Raw genomic sequence first — 17,581 nt, 5'->3', positions numbered from 1 at the left:
CCTGAAAATACTTCTTGCAATTCAGGCACTAATTGCTTGCATCGTTGGAAACACCAATAGAAAGAAAAAAATCAAAAAACAGCAAAATTCACGATAAATTACTTGCCGGGTCAGGAATAAGTGCAGTAGCTGTGAAGTATGTGTCAGAGTTATTTTTGGTTTTCGCATTAAGGAGTGAATGGTTTGTAGACATGTTTCATTTCTGGTTTAAATCGGGACACTCCTCATTTTTTTTCCTCCTGATGCTATCGTCCTAGATCCTGGAGTTACTAGTTGCTGAATCATCCATCATCATCTTTCATTCCATCTCAGGAATGAAAGTTGTCTGGAGTTTGCATGTTCTCCACTTGTCTACATAGGTTTCCTCCGGGTTCTCTGGTTCCCTCCCAAAAAACATGCATCAGGTCAACTGGAGACCCTGACGCCTAAGACTGGTGTATGAATGACAGAGTGAATGGTTGTCAAAAATCTTCTTCTCCCGCCAACTGGACTTGATTATCCTCCCTTGAAAATGTTTAACCTCTCAGAACAGAATCCTAATGGATGAGAAGTGAAATGTCTTCAAGGGAAGAAAATCAAGCCCAATTCCCAAGAGAAGAAGATTTTGACAAGAATCGTGGAATGGATGACTGAGACAAAGTGAATGTCTGTGACTGTTGTTTTAGACAAACAATAATCACACAGTATATGTGGCCTTGCAAGTGACTGACAACCACTCCAAAGTGTACCCTGCCTATTGTCTAATGACAGCTGGGATGGGCTGCAATACAGATGCAACACTGAGTACAGGATAATCTGACTGAATGACTGAATTTTAAAGTAGCTACTGAATTAGTGGCCTTTGAGGGTATTAAAATATCTCAACACTGACTATATGATGTTATCTTAAACCAGTGTTTCTTGGCCGCCCACCGCTGGCTTGTCTGAAACTATATTTTTAGATACTGATGGTTACGTTCATGATAGTGATGCTGTCACATGACAAAAAAACATTTCACCTTTTAAACGATTAACTGTTAGAGCGTCACCTCGATGCGCAACATGGCATGTGTGTGAGCCATTCTTGGGATATTTTTACCAAATGTTTACCAAATACATTGTGCTTTAACAAAGTTTTCTAGCTTTTCCTTGGAAACCTTTCCTCTCAGGACAGGGCAGCATGGTGACTCAGTGATGAGTGACTGCACCTCGGAACTAGAAAGGTCCTTGGTTTGATTCTGATAGGGGGCATTTCTGTATGGGTTTCCTCCCACAGTCCAAAAACGTACAGTATGTTCATATCCCCTGATGTGAGAATAAGAGAATGAATGGTTTTATGACTTTTTATGACATCTGAAGGAGAGTGATTGTTTGAATGTCTCTATATGACTCGTTAGTGAGAGTTAGTGGTTAAATGTCTCTATATGATGTGTAAATGAGGGAGTGATCTCTTTGCTGGACTGCTGACCAATCAAGGATGACCGGCCTCTCAAGTAGTGACAGCTCCAGCGACCCCGCAACCCTGAGTGCTGGATAAGTGGAATGGATTATGAATTAATTAATTTTAAGTGTTTCACTTACACATGGCTCCAATTTACAGCACTTCTTTAACATTTATAAATACCTTCATCACATTGTATGTCTCTGCTGACAGATAAAAAAGCCAAAACCACAATGATCAGCAAATTGAATTCTGATACAATGTGTGAATAAAGTGGGTACAATCTGGGATATATAAATTATCAACCAGCCATGACTGTCAATGGATGTGCATTACTGCGCAGAATCCACTGCAATAATGTATTGTGCCTTTTTAGAAAATTTTCTGCTCCATAGATCTTTCGACTCATGAAAAAAATACTATAAATGTGTAAAACCATGGCGATTTTTGGCTGGTTTGTGCCTTTGTCCAGGAGGAGATGCACAATTGTTTGTGTGTGTTTTTTTTTTCCATTGTGTACTTGCGTGTGTATATGGGTTTCTATTTGTTATTCACAGTATCCCCAGTTGGACAATTAGAGGGTGACAGTCCCATTAGAGCCAGCCCGGTTGTACAAAGGCTGAGTGCTGTTGTGACTGACACAGAGCTCAGCATCTCACTAAATAACTGTCAGTCTGCCCTCATCCACTCTGACCCCACTGGCAACCTCCCTCTGAGCCACTCTCACACCCCTCTGGGCTCTCACTGCCAGCCGTAGCAGTTCCCTTAGCCAAGCAGTACCCCCCTTTCAGGCCAACATTCTGACTGACTGGATGGACCCTGCTCGCCTCTGGCATGCCAGAAGGGCTTTTCAGCAGGCCTCAGGGTCCTTCTGATTCGCCAGCCCGTCAGGGCTGCATGTTTCCTCCAGGTGCGTGCGGTAGCAGCTTTAGTTGAAGGGTCAATCTGACAATGAAAGTAGGTAGAGAGGAAAAGTACGAGGTAGCAGAGAACTCTCAACATCCAAGACTTTGCAGTTTATATTTCAGAGCATTTCTGTGACCACAAAAGTTCTGGAATTGAGTTTAACTATTGCTTGTGCATGGTAATGCCATGTGTAAAACAGGAGAGTGGCCATTTAACAAGTTGAAACTCACCAGGGGTATAAACGGGTAAGACAAGAATGTCAGCATCTGTAACTTCAATTCCCATCGTAGAGAACAGGGAATGTCACTTTCTTTATAGGGGAGGCTGAACAGCTGGATAGCCCCCATTCTTTTCCCTTGCTGTGAATCAGGGCAATTAATGCCATTGTTAATGCAGAGAGACTGCTGGTATGTTTCAACAGGGTCCTCGCCTCTTGCAGAGCTCATCTAAATTGCCTGGCTAATGCCATAATTGGGTTTGTGAGTCACTGCTTAACTTCCATTAATATTTGTTCTCCTCTAATTGCCCTATTTTTTTTTTCCAATCCCACATTTCATTCTTTCCTCTGCTTAATGGTCTGAGGTAGAGGCAGTAACACGCATGTGTGGGCACGTGGGTCCGCTTGTGAAAGCATCTAATCTCTTTATTTTTTGAGCAGACACAAAAAGTGAAAATTGCAGGGCTTTGTTCTTTCCTCTGTGCGATGAGAGATGGCCTGATGGAGCTGGATGATTTTCGAGTTAAAGAAAGAGACATTGAAAAGGTTCTCAGTCAAACTTTTAAGGAACAACCTCCAGACATCTATGATCGCTGTGAGCCCAAGAAAAAAAAAACACCTCCAAAGACTTCACATCTTCATAAAAGAGAGCAAACTCTTTCATTTGAAGGTTGTTTATTGGCTATGTTGCTGGCTTTGAGAATACCCGCCTGTCTTTTCCTGCCATTCATTAAAAGACAGATTACTTGACAGTGCAGTGCATCTCCTTCCTCAGATGTTTTTTCCTTCGAAGATTTCCACACTCACCCATAACTGGCTTTTTCCAATAATTCATCGCATCTAAACAATTTCCCCACAGTGGAATAAGAACCCAGAAAGTTTTAATCTATATTTTCTGTGAAGAAATACAAATGGGCAACTATTCTCAAGGCAGTGTCACATCAGTGTCACCTCAGAAAACCCCAAGAGCCCCAAATTTTCAATTCAGTTGACTGTGTTGGATTTGAAATGGATCGCTGAATACGTAGTCATAACAGACCACTTAAACTGTGTCGAGGTGGCAACTTACGCTCTTTTGTAGTGACTGGAGCATCCCTGCTGCAATCCAACTAGGAGCAAAGTGAAGATTGCACGCAAGAAAGTCATAGACAGAAGAAGTCAGACAACCTGATATAGTGAGTCAGACAGAACAGAAGAACAAATGTAATGAAAAGGAAGATCATTAGTCAAACTATATGTAATGTATGACAGCATTGTATTGAGCCTGGGTTGTTGTCCCTCAATTTCTGCCATAATGGACTAGCCTGTGTGTTGAGATGCAGCTGTTCTCCATGAGTGTCAGGAAAGACTTTGTGTGAAGGTGTCCACGGCCAGCCACCTTGACAGATAATAACCTGAGCACTCAGCATCCCTCACAATGCTCATCTGTGACTATTTTTAAAACCACCTGCATAAGTTTCGTGACACGAATAAACTGACGGCCGCCTTCCCACCTCAGTCTCACTCGTAAGGTTGCTCTTGTATTTTGTTGGAAGTCATATTTGAAGGCATACTGAATTTTCATGTCAAGTATTTTATAATTGGAAATTTTGTTTCTATTTTGTCAGCCCACCTTCTTCTTTCATCATCAGCTTCACAGCTCCCTCCACTATCACGTTGTTGGATGTTTGTGTGAATAGGCCATCAGACTGTTAGAGAATCTTTGTCCAATCAAACGCGGGCTTTGAAGAATGACGAGCAGGTTGCGGAAAGGATCAAAGCAATGCAAAGCAAAAATTTTAGAGGGTGTTCAAGAGCATGCTCTGTCTTCATGGTCTGCAAAGAAACAACTGTGCCATATAGCAGCAGCTCGAGATACGATTTTATAAAACAATTGTCAAGGTATGGCGATATAGGATTCAGAGGCTGAGATGCTTTTGATTCAGTCTAGCTCAGATTCACCCTTTTGGAAGTGGCTAATGTTGAGACTATTCGTCACCCCCAGAAGAGCATAGGTGTACTGTCAGATCTGAATATTTTTACTTCAGTTTTGAAACTGAAGTTGGACTGCTGAAGATAGGAGAGCCAGTTTGACAGGGTTTCTATATTAAATCCCAGTTACTATGATGCTGCACCTGCTGTTAGTCTTTGGAAACTCTTTGCTAGCAAATCAGTGGGATCTACTGAGATGACAAAGGAAGTATTAAGTGCATGGAAGAGGCTCACAGTCCTTCCAAGTCAAGTAAGTTTTTATTCATATATCATTAAATCACAACAGAGTTGTCTTAAGATACTTTACATTCAGACAGATGAAGAAAGATTCTCAAACAATGTGCAGGTGTCTACCCCGCCAGTCTAGATTGGAGGATGCTGCCACAGAATAGGAGCTTGGTAACTGAATGCTCAGGCCCTCTTTGAGAGTAGAGATCTGACTGGATGGTAAGGCTCTTTGAGATTTGATGGTGCTTGGCCATTTAAGGCCTCACAGGTGACCGACAACCTAGCAATAAAATGTTTTTGTGGCCATCATGCATTATAAATGATTCAATTTTATATGCACATTTCTTTTTATATATTTTAGAATGTTAAAGGTTGTTTTTTTGGCAAGAGGGTGATTATTGGAGGTAATGATGCCCATGTCCTCAGCATCAGCTTTGGGTTAATATCAGGTCATAGCTATGGATTTATGGTACAACATTGAGTGTAGGATGTTTTGAGGTGTTTTGACAGTGATGAGAATATTGATACGTGCAAGAGATATGGAGGGAAAATTGGGGTCGTTCAAAGCACAATACTTATTGATCATTTCGTCATTTCCGAGAATAATCAGTCGGGTTTTTTTTTTTTTTTTCACACTGGTATTTCAACAAACTGTCCAAACAAATGCTCTGTTCCGTCACGCCATAAGAGAATGAGCATTACAATAAATGTGTTGACAAAAACCCTGAGCTGAAATCTCAGACATGCCATATCGTCATTAATTCTCAGTCATAATAGATCAAACTCATCGGGACTCTGGGACTTATTATTTTAAATCAACAGCAGTCAGAATGACAGTTTCATTTTCCTTAGACAAGCACATTGTCAGATGCAATCAGAATGTAGAGACGATTAGGGGTATTTTAATCATCTAGTCTGAAGTATCAGTTTCAGTCACCAAGATTTTTGGCAGACATTGTCTTAAATATATTTGATGAGTATGACTTCTGTAGTCCGATTCAGGAACCATCACTAGGGCTCGGCTCCGACTTTTCTGTCCCCAGTTGGTTGGCATCACTTCTTCCCATCATGCAAATCAAAATGCAATTAATGTGCCTTTGTTGTAGCAGTCAAGTGCATATTTACACTCCCTCTATCTCAACCATCCATCTTCCAATTTGTAATAACTTCTCCGTTTGAACAGTTTATCTTGTGGTGACATCAGTGACATTTACTGGTCCACTAACCAATATAGATAGCTAACGCTATTTAGTTCTCATATGCATAGTTCTACCATATTAACATAGGTAAACATATCAGACAAAGCAGCATATATTACACATCAGAGAATATCTGGCACCACATTCAGTGAAGAATGCAGTGATAAGATATGGAATAAACAACAACAACTTCAAAGATAATAATAATAGAAGAAAATACAAATGTATTACTATAGAAAAAAATACATGTAGCAAGAGTTTGATAGACATATTGTGAGAGAGGGTATCCATGTGTTTCAAATATTTAATGAAGTTGGTTGACGTGTGAAAATGAAGATTAGAAACACACTATCCTACTGGGCCAATTTATGGTGTCACTGCATCAAAACCCACACAGAACATCTATGTATTGTATTAACTGGACATTGTATCAGAACACTCTGTTCATTATTTTTTTCTTAGTAAACCCACAGTGTATTTTTAACTCTTTATTTATGTATTTGCTAATTGTATAAATGTGCTCAATATGTATTTTCGGGAAAGTGCTGTGACCTCAGTTGTCATGGCATCTCATACTCAAATTTAAGCTTCACAGTGATTGTGGAGAAAATTACCCTTTGTTTTTGATACTGACCCCTTGTAAAAGGAAAGGTGTTTACAAAGGACTGTAAGAAATGACACTGCGTGCAGGGAAACAACACACTTTATCAATTTTATTGTGTTTTCCATTAATTAATTAACTGTAATTTCTGAATATTGAAGGTGGAATACATCTCTTATTGGATTATATAACCGCCTTGGAAAGGGATTTAGATGAATTTCTTAACTGACATTGTCTCCATGGAATCATCACACGGTGTTCCGCCATCACATGGTGTCCCCGATGACGCAGGATGTAAATGCTAATCGGTCAATGTGACAGTGATGAAAGCTTTTCACTGCAGACATAAACCAAGCTTCATCGATCATTTGGGAAAAATTTGTTTCAAATACTTCGCTATCCTGAGCAAAGTACCTTTAGAAAATTAAAAATGTTATTGTTGCTATGCTATTTTAGTGTAAAACTCAAGATGAATGAAAACACGGTATGATTCCATTAATAACAATGGCCCCAGGTGACCTTGAGGGAGTTTATCAGTCAAAATGAGAACAATACTCCACATTCTCAGATGTTTTCTCACTTTTACTCTGGATACACCCTGTTCGGAGGCCAATAGGTTCATGCTCAGTTCCCTACAGTTCTTTTAGAAATGATTTATCAGTGATGATATGATTAAAACAAGGGTCCTCCCCAAGTCGTTTGCTATTTTTTTATCCTGGCAGTCAATATGCTTTCAGACAGAAAGAAATAGATTAATTTAATTTGTGATTGGCACATACTACAGAGGTATAAATAAACTCGAAAGAACGCCAAATGAACAGACTCATTTTCTTGTGTATTTGAACAGTACTTTGTTAACCTGACACTGATCACTTGAAAAGAACTGAACCAGAAAGGACTGTCTCAAATTAACTGCCCATGCATGTTCCGGCTCTTGCCTATGGCCACAAACTTTGAGTCATGACAAATTATCACCATCATCAACATTGTCCTACCACTGGTAGTTGTGGCGGCAGACTGAGGAGGTCCATGATTCTGGCTCCTCCTGGGAGGAGCTCCGAGGCCAAACGGGCGTTCTGGGTTGACCACAGGGCCTCCTTTCAGGTGAACAGGCCCGGAATACTTCTGATGGAGGGCACCAGGAGGGTTCTCTACCAGATGCCCAAACCACCTCAACTGACCTCTTTTGACACAAAGAGAAATGGCTTCACTGCAAGCTCCCCTCTACGTGTGTGCATTCCTCTAAGACTAAAGTGTCTCTAAGACTAAACCCAGCTATCCCACGGAGGAAATTCATTTCAGCTGCTTGTGTCTTGGACCTCATTCTCTTTTTTGTGACCCAAAGTTCATGACCTTAGGTGAGACGCGGAACATAAATGGACTGTTAGATTGAGAGCTGAGCTTTCTGGCTCAGTTCTTTTCACCTGAACAGACACGCTCCACTGATCTGCTGATCCAGTTCATGCCCCATCCTACGTTCTTGAATAGGACACTCCCCCTACTTTGAAATCCTTCATTTGGAGCAGCACTTCCCTTTAAATCTGAAGAAGACAGTCATTGTCCAGGATAGAATTACAACCTCTGAATTTGTCCTGAGATCCCCATTTCAGATAATCTCCTTCACCTGCAAATCCTGTCCACAAACAGATCACAAACAGAATCAGTGACAAAGGGCATCCTTGCCCAAGCCCATTACCCACTATAACTGTGTTTAAAGTTTTGCCAAGAATGCAACCCCAGCTCTCACAGTATTGGTACAGAGACCGGATTGCACGTAGTGTTGACCTGTGAAGCCGAACTCCTGTAGCACAACCCCATATGACACTCTTACATGTTCTCAAAGAATACAAAGCACATGTAGAGGGGATGAGCATATATCCATGTGCCCTGCAGGATTCCCACGAGAACTGGCACTTTTCAATGACCTGGATAGAATCATGGATCCTCTTTAATACAGGGTTCAATAATCAGGCAGACTCCACTATCCAATGACAGGGGAGTTCGCTTTCTCCACCAGACTGAGCAGCCTGATTCTCCTGGCTTCCAGTTGAGTCTCCACCCCTCCAAACACATTCCCCCCGACCTGCATGCATCATTTAAGAAGTATGTAGTCAAGTTGGCCCAAACCAGCAACCATTATTTATCAACATCGATTAATTTTATATGTGCTCCAATTCAGTTTCAAAAAGAATCCTTTTATTAAGAAACCCAAAAGCCAAAAAGAGCGTACTGGATTAATGTTACTTATTGGGGTTTTGGAATTAAGACCCATCTTTAAGAGATACATATAATCATATTGGTAGTTTTTAGATTCACATCAATTGTGGTTTGTATTGTTTTTAATGAGATAGGCAATGTTCACTTTTGCGGATAAATAATAGAGTACAATGAGTACAAGGTAAAGAAAGCAGACTTCATATTAGACCCAAGCTAGACAAGTACAGTACACTGACCCTAGAGAGAAAATCCCCTTGAATGCAGTATTGCATTCATCATGATTGTACCTTTTTATTTAGACAGATCAATATGCTAATTCATCACCCATAAGTTTGAATGACAACATTTATTTCGGGAAAGATATGCATTTTTTTTTCCATTGTCTTGGAGCATTTGAGCCTGTAAACCCAAAAGCTGTCCTCTTGACAATAATGCTAAACAGTGTTTTCTCCGTACTGTGTAAAATTGATGTGTGCAACGAAATGGCTCCCTCTCTCCTGGAGTGGCTGGTAACCTGTGGGGGATGTTTGATGCACCCTGAAGGAAATGTGACTGTTGACAACACCCATAAAGAGCTTTTAAATGAAAAGAGCAATAGGGATGTGTAAAGGACTATGTCACATGAATCAACTATTGAGATTCAACGCTTCATAAAAATTGCTGTTGAAGACTATAAACTTCAGTTTTCCATTATTGTTCACCATTAGCTTATAGTACACAATAACTCTTGATGGTCCAGCGGGTAACCCTGTTAAGAATTATTATCGTTTAGATTGCCATTATTAGTAGAGCAGTAGTAATGGTAATAGAAGTAGTATTTTCTATGATACATTTTTGTTAGAAATGCTTAGAAAGATGGAGGTAATGAGAAAAATGTGCGGGACAGTCAAATAAGTCCAAGCTGCTTTTGTTTGTTTACAATTTTAATGATTTATGTTGCTGGAGATAACATTTAGGGCTGGTGCAAGACACCATGCTTTATAAATGAATTAAATGAAATTATTTTTGTTCCTTTCTCTGTGGCTGTTTGTCTTTCTGAAGTCATCCTGGGGGGTTAAACAGAGGGCTAATTCTTCATGTTACTCTCCCCATCTCCTGGTTGCTCTCTCTCCCTGTCTCTCTATCTTGATCCATCCATTTTTCCTCTCATGCTGATACCTTCTCCCACAGGATCCCACCAGTTGTCAGTAATCAAGGAAATCACTCTCAAAGAGCTACAAATAGGTCACTTATCTGATGTCTGTGCTGATCTGAGGGAGACAGGCATCCAGTTAAGTCCCTTGCATCTGCCTCTCTGCTATTTTTAGTGTGATTAGTAGCTGTTCCGTCCGCCGGGAGATACTGAATTGAGAAAGTGAATGAGAGATACTATTTGATGGAGAGGGAGATGGCAAAAATTCAAGCTTTTGTCATTAGTATTTCATTCAAATAGCTCAATTGAGGATTTGTCACTCATAAGATTCCCAGAACTCTGATAATGCTCACTTCTTCATGAATTAATTTATTGATATAAACTCTCCTCATTTACTCCACCAAATGTGACATCTGGTCTCAGGTGGCTTTTGCTGCAAAAATCTAAAGTCAAAACGGCAGAGGCAATGTGATGTGTGAGAGAACCCCTTGTTTCCTTGTGCACTATCACACATGTGCTTCAGTTTGCTTAGATACTTTTCCAAAAGGGCCGCAAAGAAATACGCTTCAAAAAAAGAAAAACAGTTGTGCCATAGGTCTGATGCAGAAGCATAGACGTGAGGCAGGTAAAAATTATATATAAGTGTCTCCCATATGATGGCCTTGTGAATTATTGAGCAGCACTGGTCCTTTTGATCGGTACTTTGATGTTCACTTTCTAGTCGGCATGCATTACAGTTGCAACATGCACTTAAAATACATAAAATTAGGAAATGTGGAAAAGTACATGGAAGGAAGTATATTTTTTTTCCATGTCTTGAACAAAGGTGCATCATTGTCAAGTGTGTCAGTTTATTTCAAATTGTATTTTTTTAAAGAATCTCTAATGGACTCCCCTGCTGACGGACAAGTGAGAAGTGAGTTTCCCAGACACATTTGAGATCAGAGAGCTGCTAAATATTTCTGCTCTGTCGCACATTAACCACCTCCAACTCCAAGCAGAAATAGCTGGTAATAATCAATTTACAATATTATGTATGCCATATTCTATTGTACTGAGAAACTGACTGCAAATGGAAATAAACACTTGAATCCTTGATTCCTTGAATTTATTACCATCTTTGATTGGCAGATAACAGGGGTGTATGGAAATAATAATCTTAATCAGTCCTACGGTCATTGTCATGTGACAGGGATTATATATTTGATAAATATAGCAGTCTAAAGGTGTAAAGGTCTGCACACCATTACACCTGGCCCAGTGTAAAGTGTAAAACCATGGTTACCAAAACTATGCCAGTCTGCAGCCAGAGTATGCACTAAGGATGCAGGAAATTAAGAGGGTATCGTGTTCAAACAGGGAGATGTTTTATGCAGAAGCCACCGTCAAAGCTGAACGGATGAGGTAATTTCATTTTCATGCATGATCTGCAGCCTCGCAGACCAGGGAAATTGCATAGGGGGAAGAGAAAAGATAGAATGAAAAGAGGAGTCAAGCCTTTCCTTTTCTCCATTTGACTCAGTGATTACTCCTTCTGACTTGTTACCATAGTGATGGTTCAGACCAAGCCGGAAATGAACCAGTGTTTGGCTTAGAACCAGAGGTTGAAAAAGGACTGAATATTGGGCTATGGTTTTGATTACCTTGTTAGGCTACATTGACGTTTTGGGGCATATTCACACATGCAGAGAAAAAAAAACAACAATTTACAGAATATATGTAGTGGTCAGACACACATTTACTCATCCAGTCTTTACTGAGTTTAGCATCTGTTGATGAAGATATTGGTCCTCTAGCTGCCATGATGCTGATTTGTCTATTGGCAACCTGGTTCAGATGCATGTGAGCAATGAGTTCATGTCAGGGAATATCATAGGTCAAAAACATCCACTCTAAATTAAGGAAACCTTTATTCAGAAAGTGGAGCTTTAAGGTAGTTTGTGTCACTGCCACTCCCATACCACAATTACATGAAACCCTGGTGGCAAAACTAACATTTTGCAAAAATCTTCACACCAATTAAAGCATTCTTTGTCCAAAATGTTCCATTCAATTGTGGTAACGTATCTCCACCCACCACTGCAGCTGTCGAGCCTCACCTCTGTCACTCCAGCTGCCATCGTTCTATCTTTGTTGCCAGGCGAGGCTCAAAGATTAACTAGTGTTTATATTTTGCTTGAGATCAAATATACCATATCTATCTGCATTGCACTTCCTGTGATGGTAGTGACCAATTAGTCATTAAATGTCTGGTCAATGTGGGAAGAAATGTACAATTACTTGTCTTGTCTACTTTAGACACAAAACATTACAATACCAATCTTTTTTCTTTTCTTTCAATCATTCACTCATTCTGTATACTGCTTATCTTGGAGCCAATCCCAGGTCAGATTGGGTAGGAGGTGGGGTTTGATCTGGACAGATTGTAACTCAGAAATCTTAAATTAACCCATTGTAGTTTTTGGATTTCAATGACAATTAGGTTGCCATATAATCAAATACAGTTGAAAATTTCAAAGATTTTCCAGCTTGCAAATATCACTGATATTACCATGTTGTTCAGAAATATATTTATCACCAGCCAGAACCACTATACAGGGCCATAATATCGAGCTTTTAAGCTGCAATTTATGAGGCGTTAAAATAACCTTGTCTTCAAATGTCACACTTTGGGGATATTGTGGAGGAATCCACTCTCAGATGCCAGGGTAAAGACAGAGAGCAAAACTGTCAATCTGCTATGAATTAATGTATTAATGCATAGAGCTACACCATGTATCTGAAGTTACTGAGGATTATAGATACATCTTTTTTTGTATCCACTTGACCAAGTGTTCAATCAGTTGTGTTTCCCCCAAGTAGACGGAGGATAACTAGTTTTGTCCACAATGTTTAAGTGTGCTTGAATAAGACATTGAATCGCTAAATGCGACAGATGAGCTGGCTGGATGCAGGCAAGGCCAGACGGTCTTTGACATGTACTTGTATGTTCTTTGAGTATGATCAACCATTTTTGAATACTCTTACATTTGATTTAACTTGTTTTCCGATTACATAGATGGGTCCAGTTGAGGGTGAGCAGGTATATAATTATGGTCATTACTCCAGCACTAGTTTTACAGCCCCCCTCTAACATGCTCAGACCGTCAATCACATGTGCTCTTCAAACATCTATTTGGCTGTTGTTGAATGGGATCCTTTTTTGCCCCTTTTCACTTTGTTTATTCTGCTGCTGACATGGGCAGTCTTGTGGGGCACTTATTAGGTAGCCCGCTCCTTCTAAATCTGCTCAACCTCCATTTCTTCATTGTCAGTACTAACTTAATTTCTTATTGACTGATCACAGTAACTGTTTATTATTGTTCTCTTACACTAATTCAGGAGGTTGATGTTCTGTGTAGTGTGAATGTCTGTTAAATCCTCTTTGTCCGGGACAGAGTTGTATTTAGCTATTGTTTTTGGACAAACCTAGACTTTTAACAAGGTTAGTATAACTTTCCAAGTTATTTTTGCAAGAGTATCAGTAGCATGGGTTATATGTTCCAAAATGAATGACTGTCCTCTGATGACCAAAGCTTTCATTCCTATTTGTTCTATGCTATTGACGCAGGATACAAGTACATGTATAAATACTCAAATATATTATGTTTGACCTTGCCCCTTACCTATCCAAAGGGTTCATTTTAATGAGGATAGAGAGATGAGAGTCTATATATGGCAAGTAACTACAACACCGAACCCAACAATCCAATTAATATATTACTTTTTTGTATCGCATAATGACATAGAGGGATCCTTGGAACTCATTGAAAAACAATGCTATGGGAAGATTTGCAAGTTTCCTATTGTCTTCTTAATTCTGATTTAAATTGCTGATATCTTTCTTGCTAATACAAGGGAAATGCTCACTTTTCACAAAAGTGTAATGTATCACTTTTTGAGTGGCATTCTGTTGTGTACGATAGCAATTGAGATATCAGAGGTGAAATAGTCAAACTGATGGCTAGATTTATGAGAAGCACTGAAGTAAAAACTACCACACTCAAAACAAAAATAAGTGACAAAATAAATAAAAATTGAATTAAAAAATAACAAGTTTTTGTTTGCAGAATTTATTTTCTCCACAACACATATCCATCAATCTTTACCCAGGTTTTTAGTATTGTTGATGTAACTAGTCATCTTTTCTGAGAATTAGCGTATAAAAAAATGACAACCCGTGAGCATGGATATGACGTCTTGGATTTCTTATGTTTGTTCCTCAGATCCGCTCTGATCAAGACAAAGATGTCGGCATCCGCTACAGCATTACAGGAGCAGGAGCTGATCAACCTCCCAGTGGCATCTATAACATCGACCCAATAAGTGGCAACATGTTTGTCACCCAACCACTCGACAGGGAGGAGCGAGCCTCTTTCCATGTAAGGAAGAAATAATACAAGTCTTGTTTGCCTGTTTCCATCTCTCCCCAAGCTTTATGGAACTCAGATTATGTAACAATTATCCCTTTGAAAACATGCCACATTCTCCCTTCTTCATCAATCTTTTTTGATTCTTTTTTTAATTATTTTTTTATTTTAACACTCGTTTCTTGCCAAAACAAAATCCCACATCGGTGCATATTCAAAGAAAAGACGCAGCCCTGTACTGCCAACCCATCTTCTCCAGTCTCCTAATTGATGCCGAAGCCTGCACTGAAACAAGGAAAAGCCTCAACAGACAACACAAACAATTGTGGCTGTCGTTTAGATCGAGCTTTACCTGCGCAAGATGAATAGAACAGAGGGAAGAGATGAGGAAAGCACAGGGAACCTGCCATCTCTCTTCTTGCCATCATACCTAATAAGCAGGTGTAGCATTTACTGCGTGCTCGCATGGCTGTGTGCTTGTTTCCATGCAGAATATGCTGATTGACAGATGATCTGTGTTTGTAAGTGGAATAAGCAGCCTGGTACCCCTCTCCTTCCCTTTCTCATCATGCTCCTTAAATGCCTCCCTCTTTTCATTTTATTTTAGGCCGCCCGGCTGCACACTCTCCTTGCGCATGTTGCAGCTATGCTGCTGACAGCTGTACAGTTAACCTGCATGTTGCCCATGGGATTCCCCATTAAACTACTTTGTAGATGCTCTAATGAAATATGCAGACCACGTAGCACTTCTGTTAATGCAGGGCCATGCCTGATTTCCACACATTACAGGTTTCAGTTATCTGAAAAGAGTGTGACAGTTCCTCTCAAGGTGAGCGCTCGTGTCAGATGCAAAAAAAGCCTATGTGGCTGTCAGGTTGATAGATGGCTGTGTAGCTGATAGAGCTAATACAGAAGCATGCTTCTGTCTCCAAGGAGGGAGAGAAAACAGTGTTGATCCCTTTGGTGTCTGTCAGTGATCACATTAATGACACCTGTGTACATACACACACACACACACACTCACACGCACACACACACACACACACACCCACACCCACACACACAGAAACACACACACACACCAACAGCGGCTGAAGGTTTTTGTTTATTTACTGTTTGTGTGTGTGCGAGTGAGTGTGTGTGTGTGTGTGTGTGTGTGTGTGTGTGTGTGTGTGTGTGTGAGTGAGTGTTCCATTTAGTTTTCTATGAATCTCTTGTTACCCCCTCTTTCTCAGGCTATGAAAACTGATGACTGTTTGTGTGTGTGTGTGTGTGTGTGTGTATGTGTGTGTGTGTGTGTGTGTATGTGTGTGTGTGTGTGTGTGCTCCTTTACTCCTTTGCACTGCTGTGTATGTTGTCCCTTCATATCTGCTCTTATAGTAAACTGGCAAGTTGGGATCGATAAACCAGCAAAGTTATTGGTCCCTGGGAAAGGCCAAGCAATTCTTGTAGGACATTGGCTGTTGTGAAAACAACATGGGGGGTTACGGACATTTCAAGTTGACTGTGGCTCTTATTGAGACTCCTATGGACCCACACTGCCTGCGATCTGATGCATGATTTAGTGTACGAGAGTGTAGCGAGCGACTGACCCGAGGGAAATTTGGTTCATCGTTTCATTCTTTCAACTTGACAGGAAGTTCCTCGCACTGTTCTTGTAGGCTAAACTTTGCTTGTTAGTTTTGGATTCCAGTAAAAAGAGAGACGAGTTCTTCTGTTTTTGACAGAATAGCACCGGGGGAAGTGATCTGCGAGGTGAGGAGAGTGGGAGAGCTTCGGTTTTGTCAGACACAGCTGCTATGAGTCAGCAGTGCAATTGAGCAAATATGTCTTGGATTTTTTTCATGCATGCATCAGTTGGAAGGAGCAAAAAAACAAGCAAGAGAAAAGAGCAAAATACAGACATATGAGTCTACCAGAAAGCAGATCAGACTTTTTTTGAAAAACAGGAAAACAAATCCATGCTTACATGAGATAAAGAAAGAAACAAAAATTCTGACAAAGTACGTGGAGGGTTTCTGAGGTTTCTGGGTTATAAATCAATCCAGGTTGAGCAGAATAATTGATCAATGAGACATTAAACAGACAAACTAACATCTAATAGGGGGCGGAAAAAACACAGCAGCTCTGTGTGACTTTTTAAAGTAGCCCCTTTTAAATTTGAACCTCATGCATAACCTGTAACTGACATATGATTCGTCTTTTATTATCACACATTTTAGCTTAATAACAATATCTCAGCAATATATGTGTATTTGGGAATTCTAAATTTCTAATTCTAATTCATTTGCATTAAATAAAGATACTTTATATCGTACCTACAATCCTCCCAACACTGATGGCGGTAGCCATCTTGAGCTTCGTTGGAATAGGTTATGGTAATAGCATGTAGGTAATAGCATGACATCAGTTGGTAATCCCTGAGATACTCGATTCTTCTTCTCCTTTCGCCTACTCCCTCAAGGGGTTGCCACAGCAAATCAATGTCCTCCATCCAACTTTACTCTCTGTACTCCTCTCTTCACTCCTGAGAAACTTGATTCTAATTGATTCAATATTGGGAATGGGAACAAATTGATCACAATTGTAAATTTAACCCTGTTGCCAAGTTAAAACATTGTCAATGATTATGTTTGCATGAGTGTTTATTATAATGCAAAAAAATCATCAGAGATTTTGAAGGGATGTTTGGATTAGCATCAGTCTTTGAAAAAGGAGCCCAAGGTACTGAACCGAACTTCCCTGCATACAGTCATACTTAAGCTCACCCTACAGAATTCTGAGATCGTTTCAAGTATTTCAGTCTGCACACACATGCATGCACTCTCTCTCTCTCTCTCTCTCTCTCTCTCTCTCTCTCTCTCTCTCTCTCTCACACACACACACACACACACACACACACACACACACACACACACACACACACACATTCACACACACACAGCTCCAGGCCAAAAGATAATATTATAAGAATTCTCCCCTTGACACAAGCACTCACACACATTCACACACACAAACAGAGGCATATTCAATACTGGAAAAAAGTAAAAATGCAGACAGCACATATAACTGATCCAAAATGAGTACACGTTCAAATGAGTATGCACACAGAAAGTGTGCAAGTATACAAAATTGGACACACACAAATTGACGAAGTCATACATGCCAACAGTCATACATCTGTAACTGCCTGCATCAACAGATGAGATACAACAAGGAATTGTTTGCTGTTCTCTACTCTTTGTTTGCCAGTTGTTATTCAAGCAAGAGAAATTAGCAG

At 40.1% G+C, this 17,581-nt stretch overlaps 1 protein-coding gene across 2 annotated transcripts in view; it reads left to right on the top strand.

The window, feature by feature from the left end:
- The window catches only part of LOC147222109 (cadherin-4-like), a 237,341-nt gene that overhangs the window by 148,535 nt on the left and 71,225 nt on the right, over window positions 1-17,581 (top strand). For both annotated transcript variants that reach the window (XM_086167902.1, XM_086167901.1), the window contains exon 5: window positions 14,157-14,312. In XM_086167902.1, the coding sequence (XP_086024028.1) occupies window positions 14,157-14,312 (156 nt within the window). The remainder of the gene's footprint in view (window positions 1-14,156; window positions 14,313-17,581) is intronic.

The sequence above is a fragment of the Fistularia commersonii genome, chromosome 21 (genome assembly GCF_037954325.1).
Source record: "Fistularia commersonii isolate RoL2024-O1a breed Wild chromosome 21, RoL_Fcom_v1.0, whole genome shotgun sequence".
Taxonomy (NCBI): Eukaryota; Metazoa; Chordata; class Actinopteri; order Syngnathiformes; family Fistulariidae; genus Fistularia; species Fistularia commersonii.
Note: the sequence above shows the minus strand (reverse complement) of the source record. Positions and strands in the feature narration are given on the sequence as shown.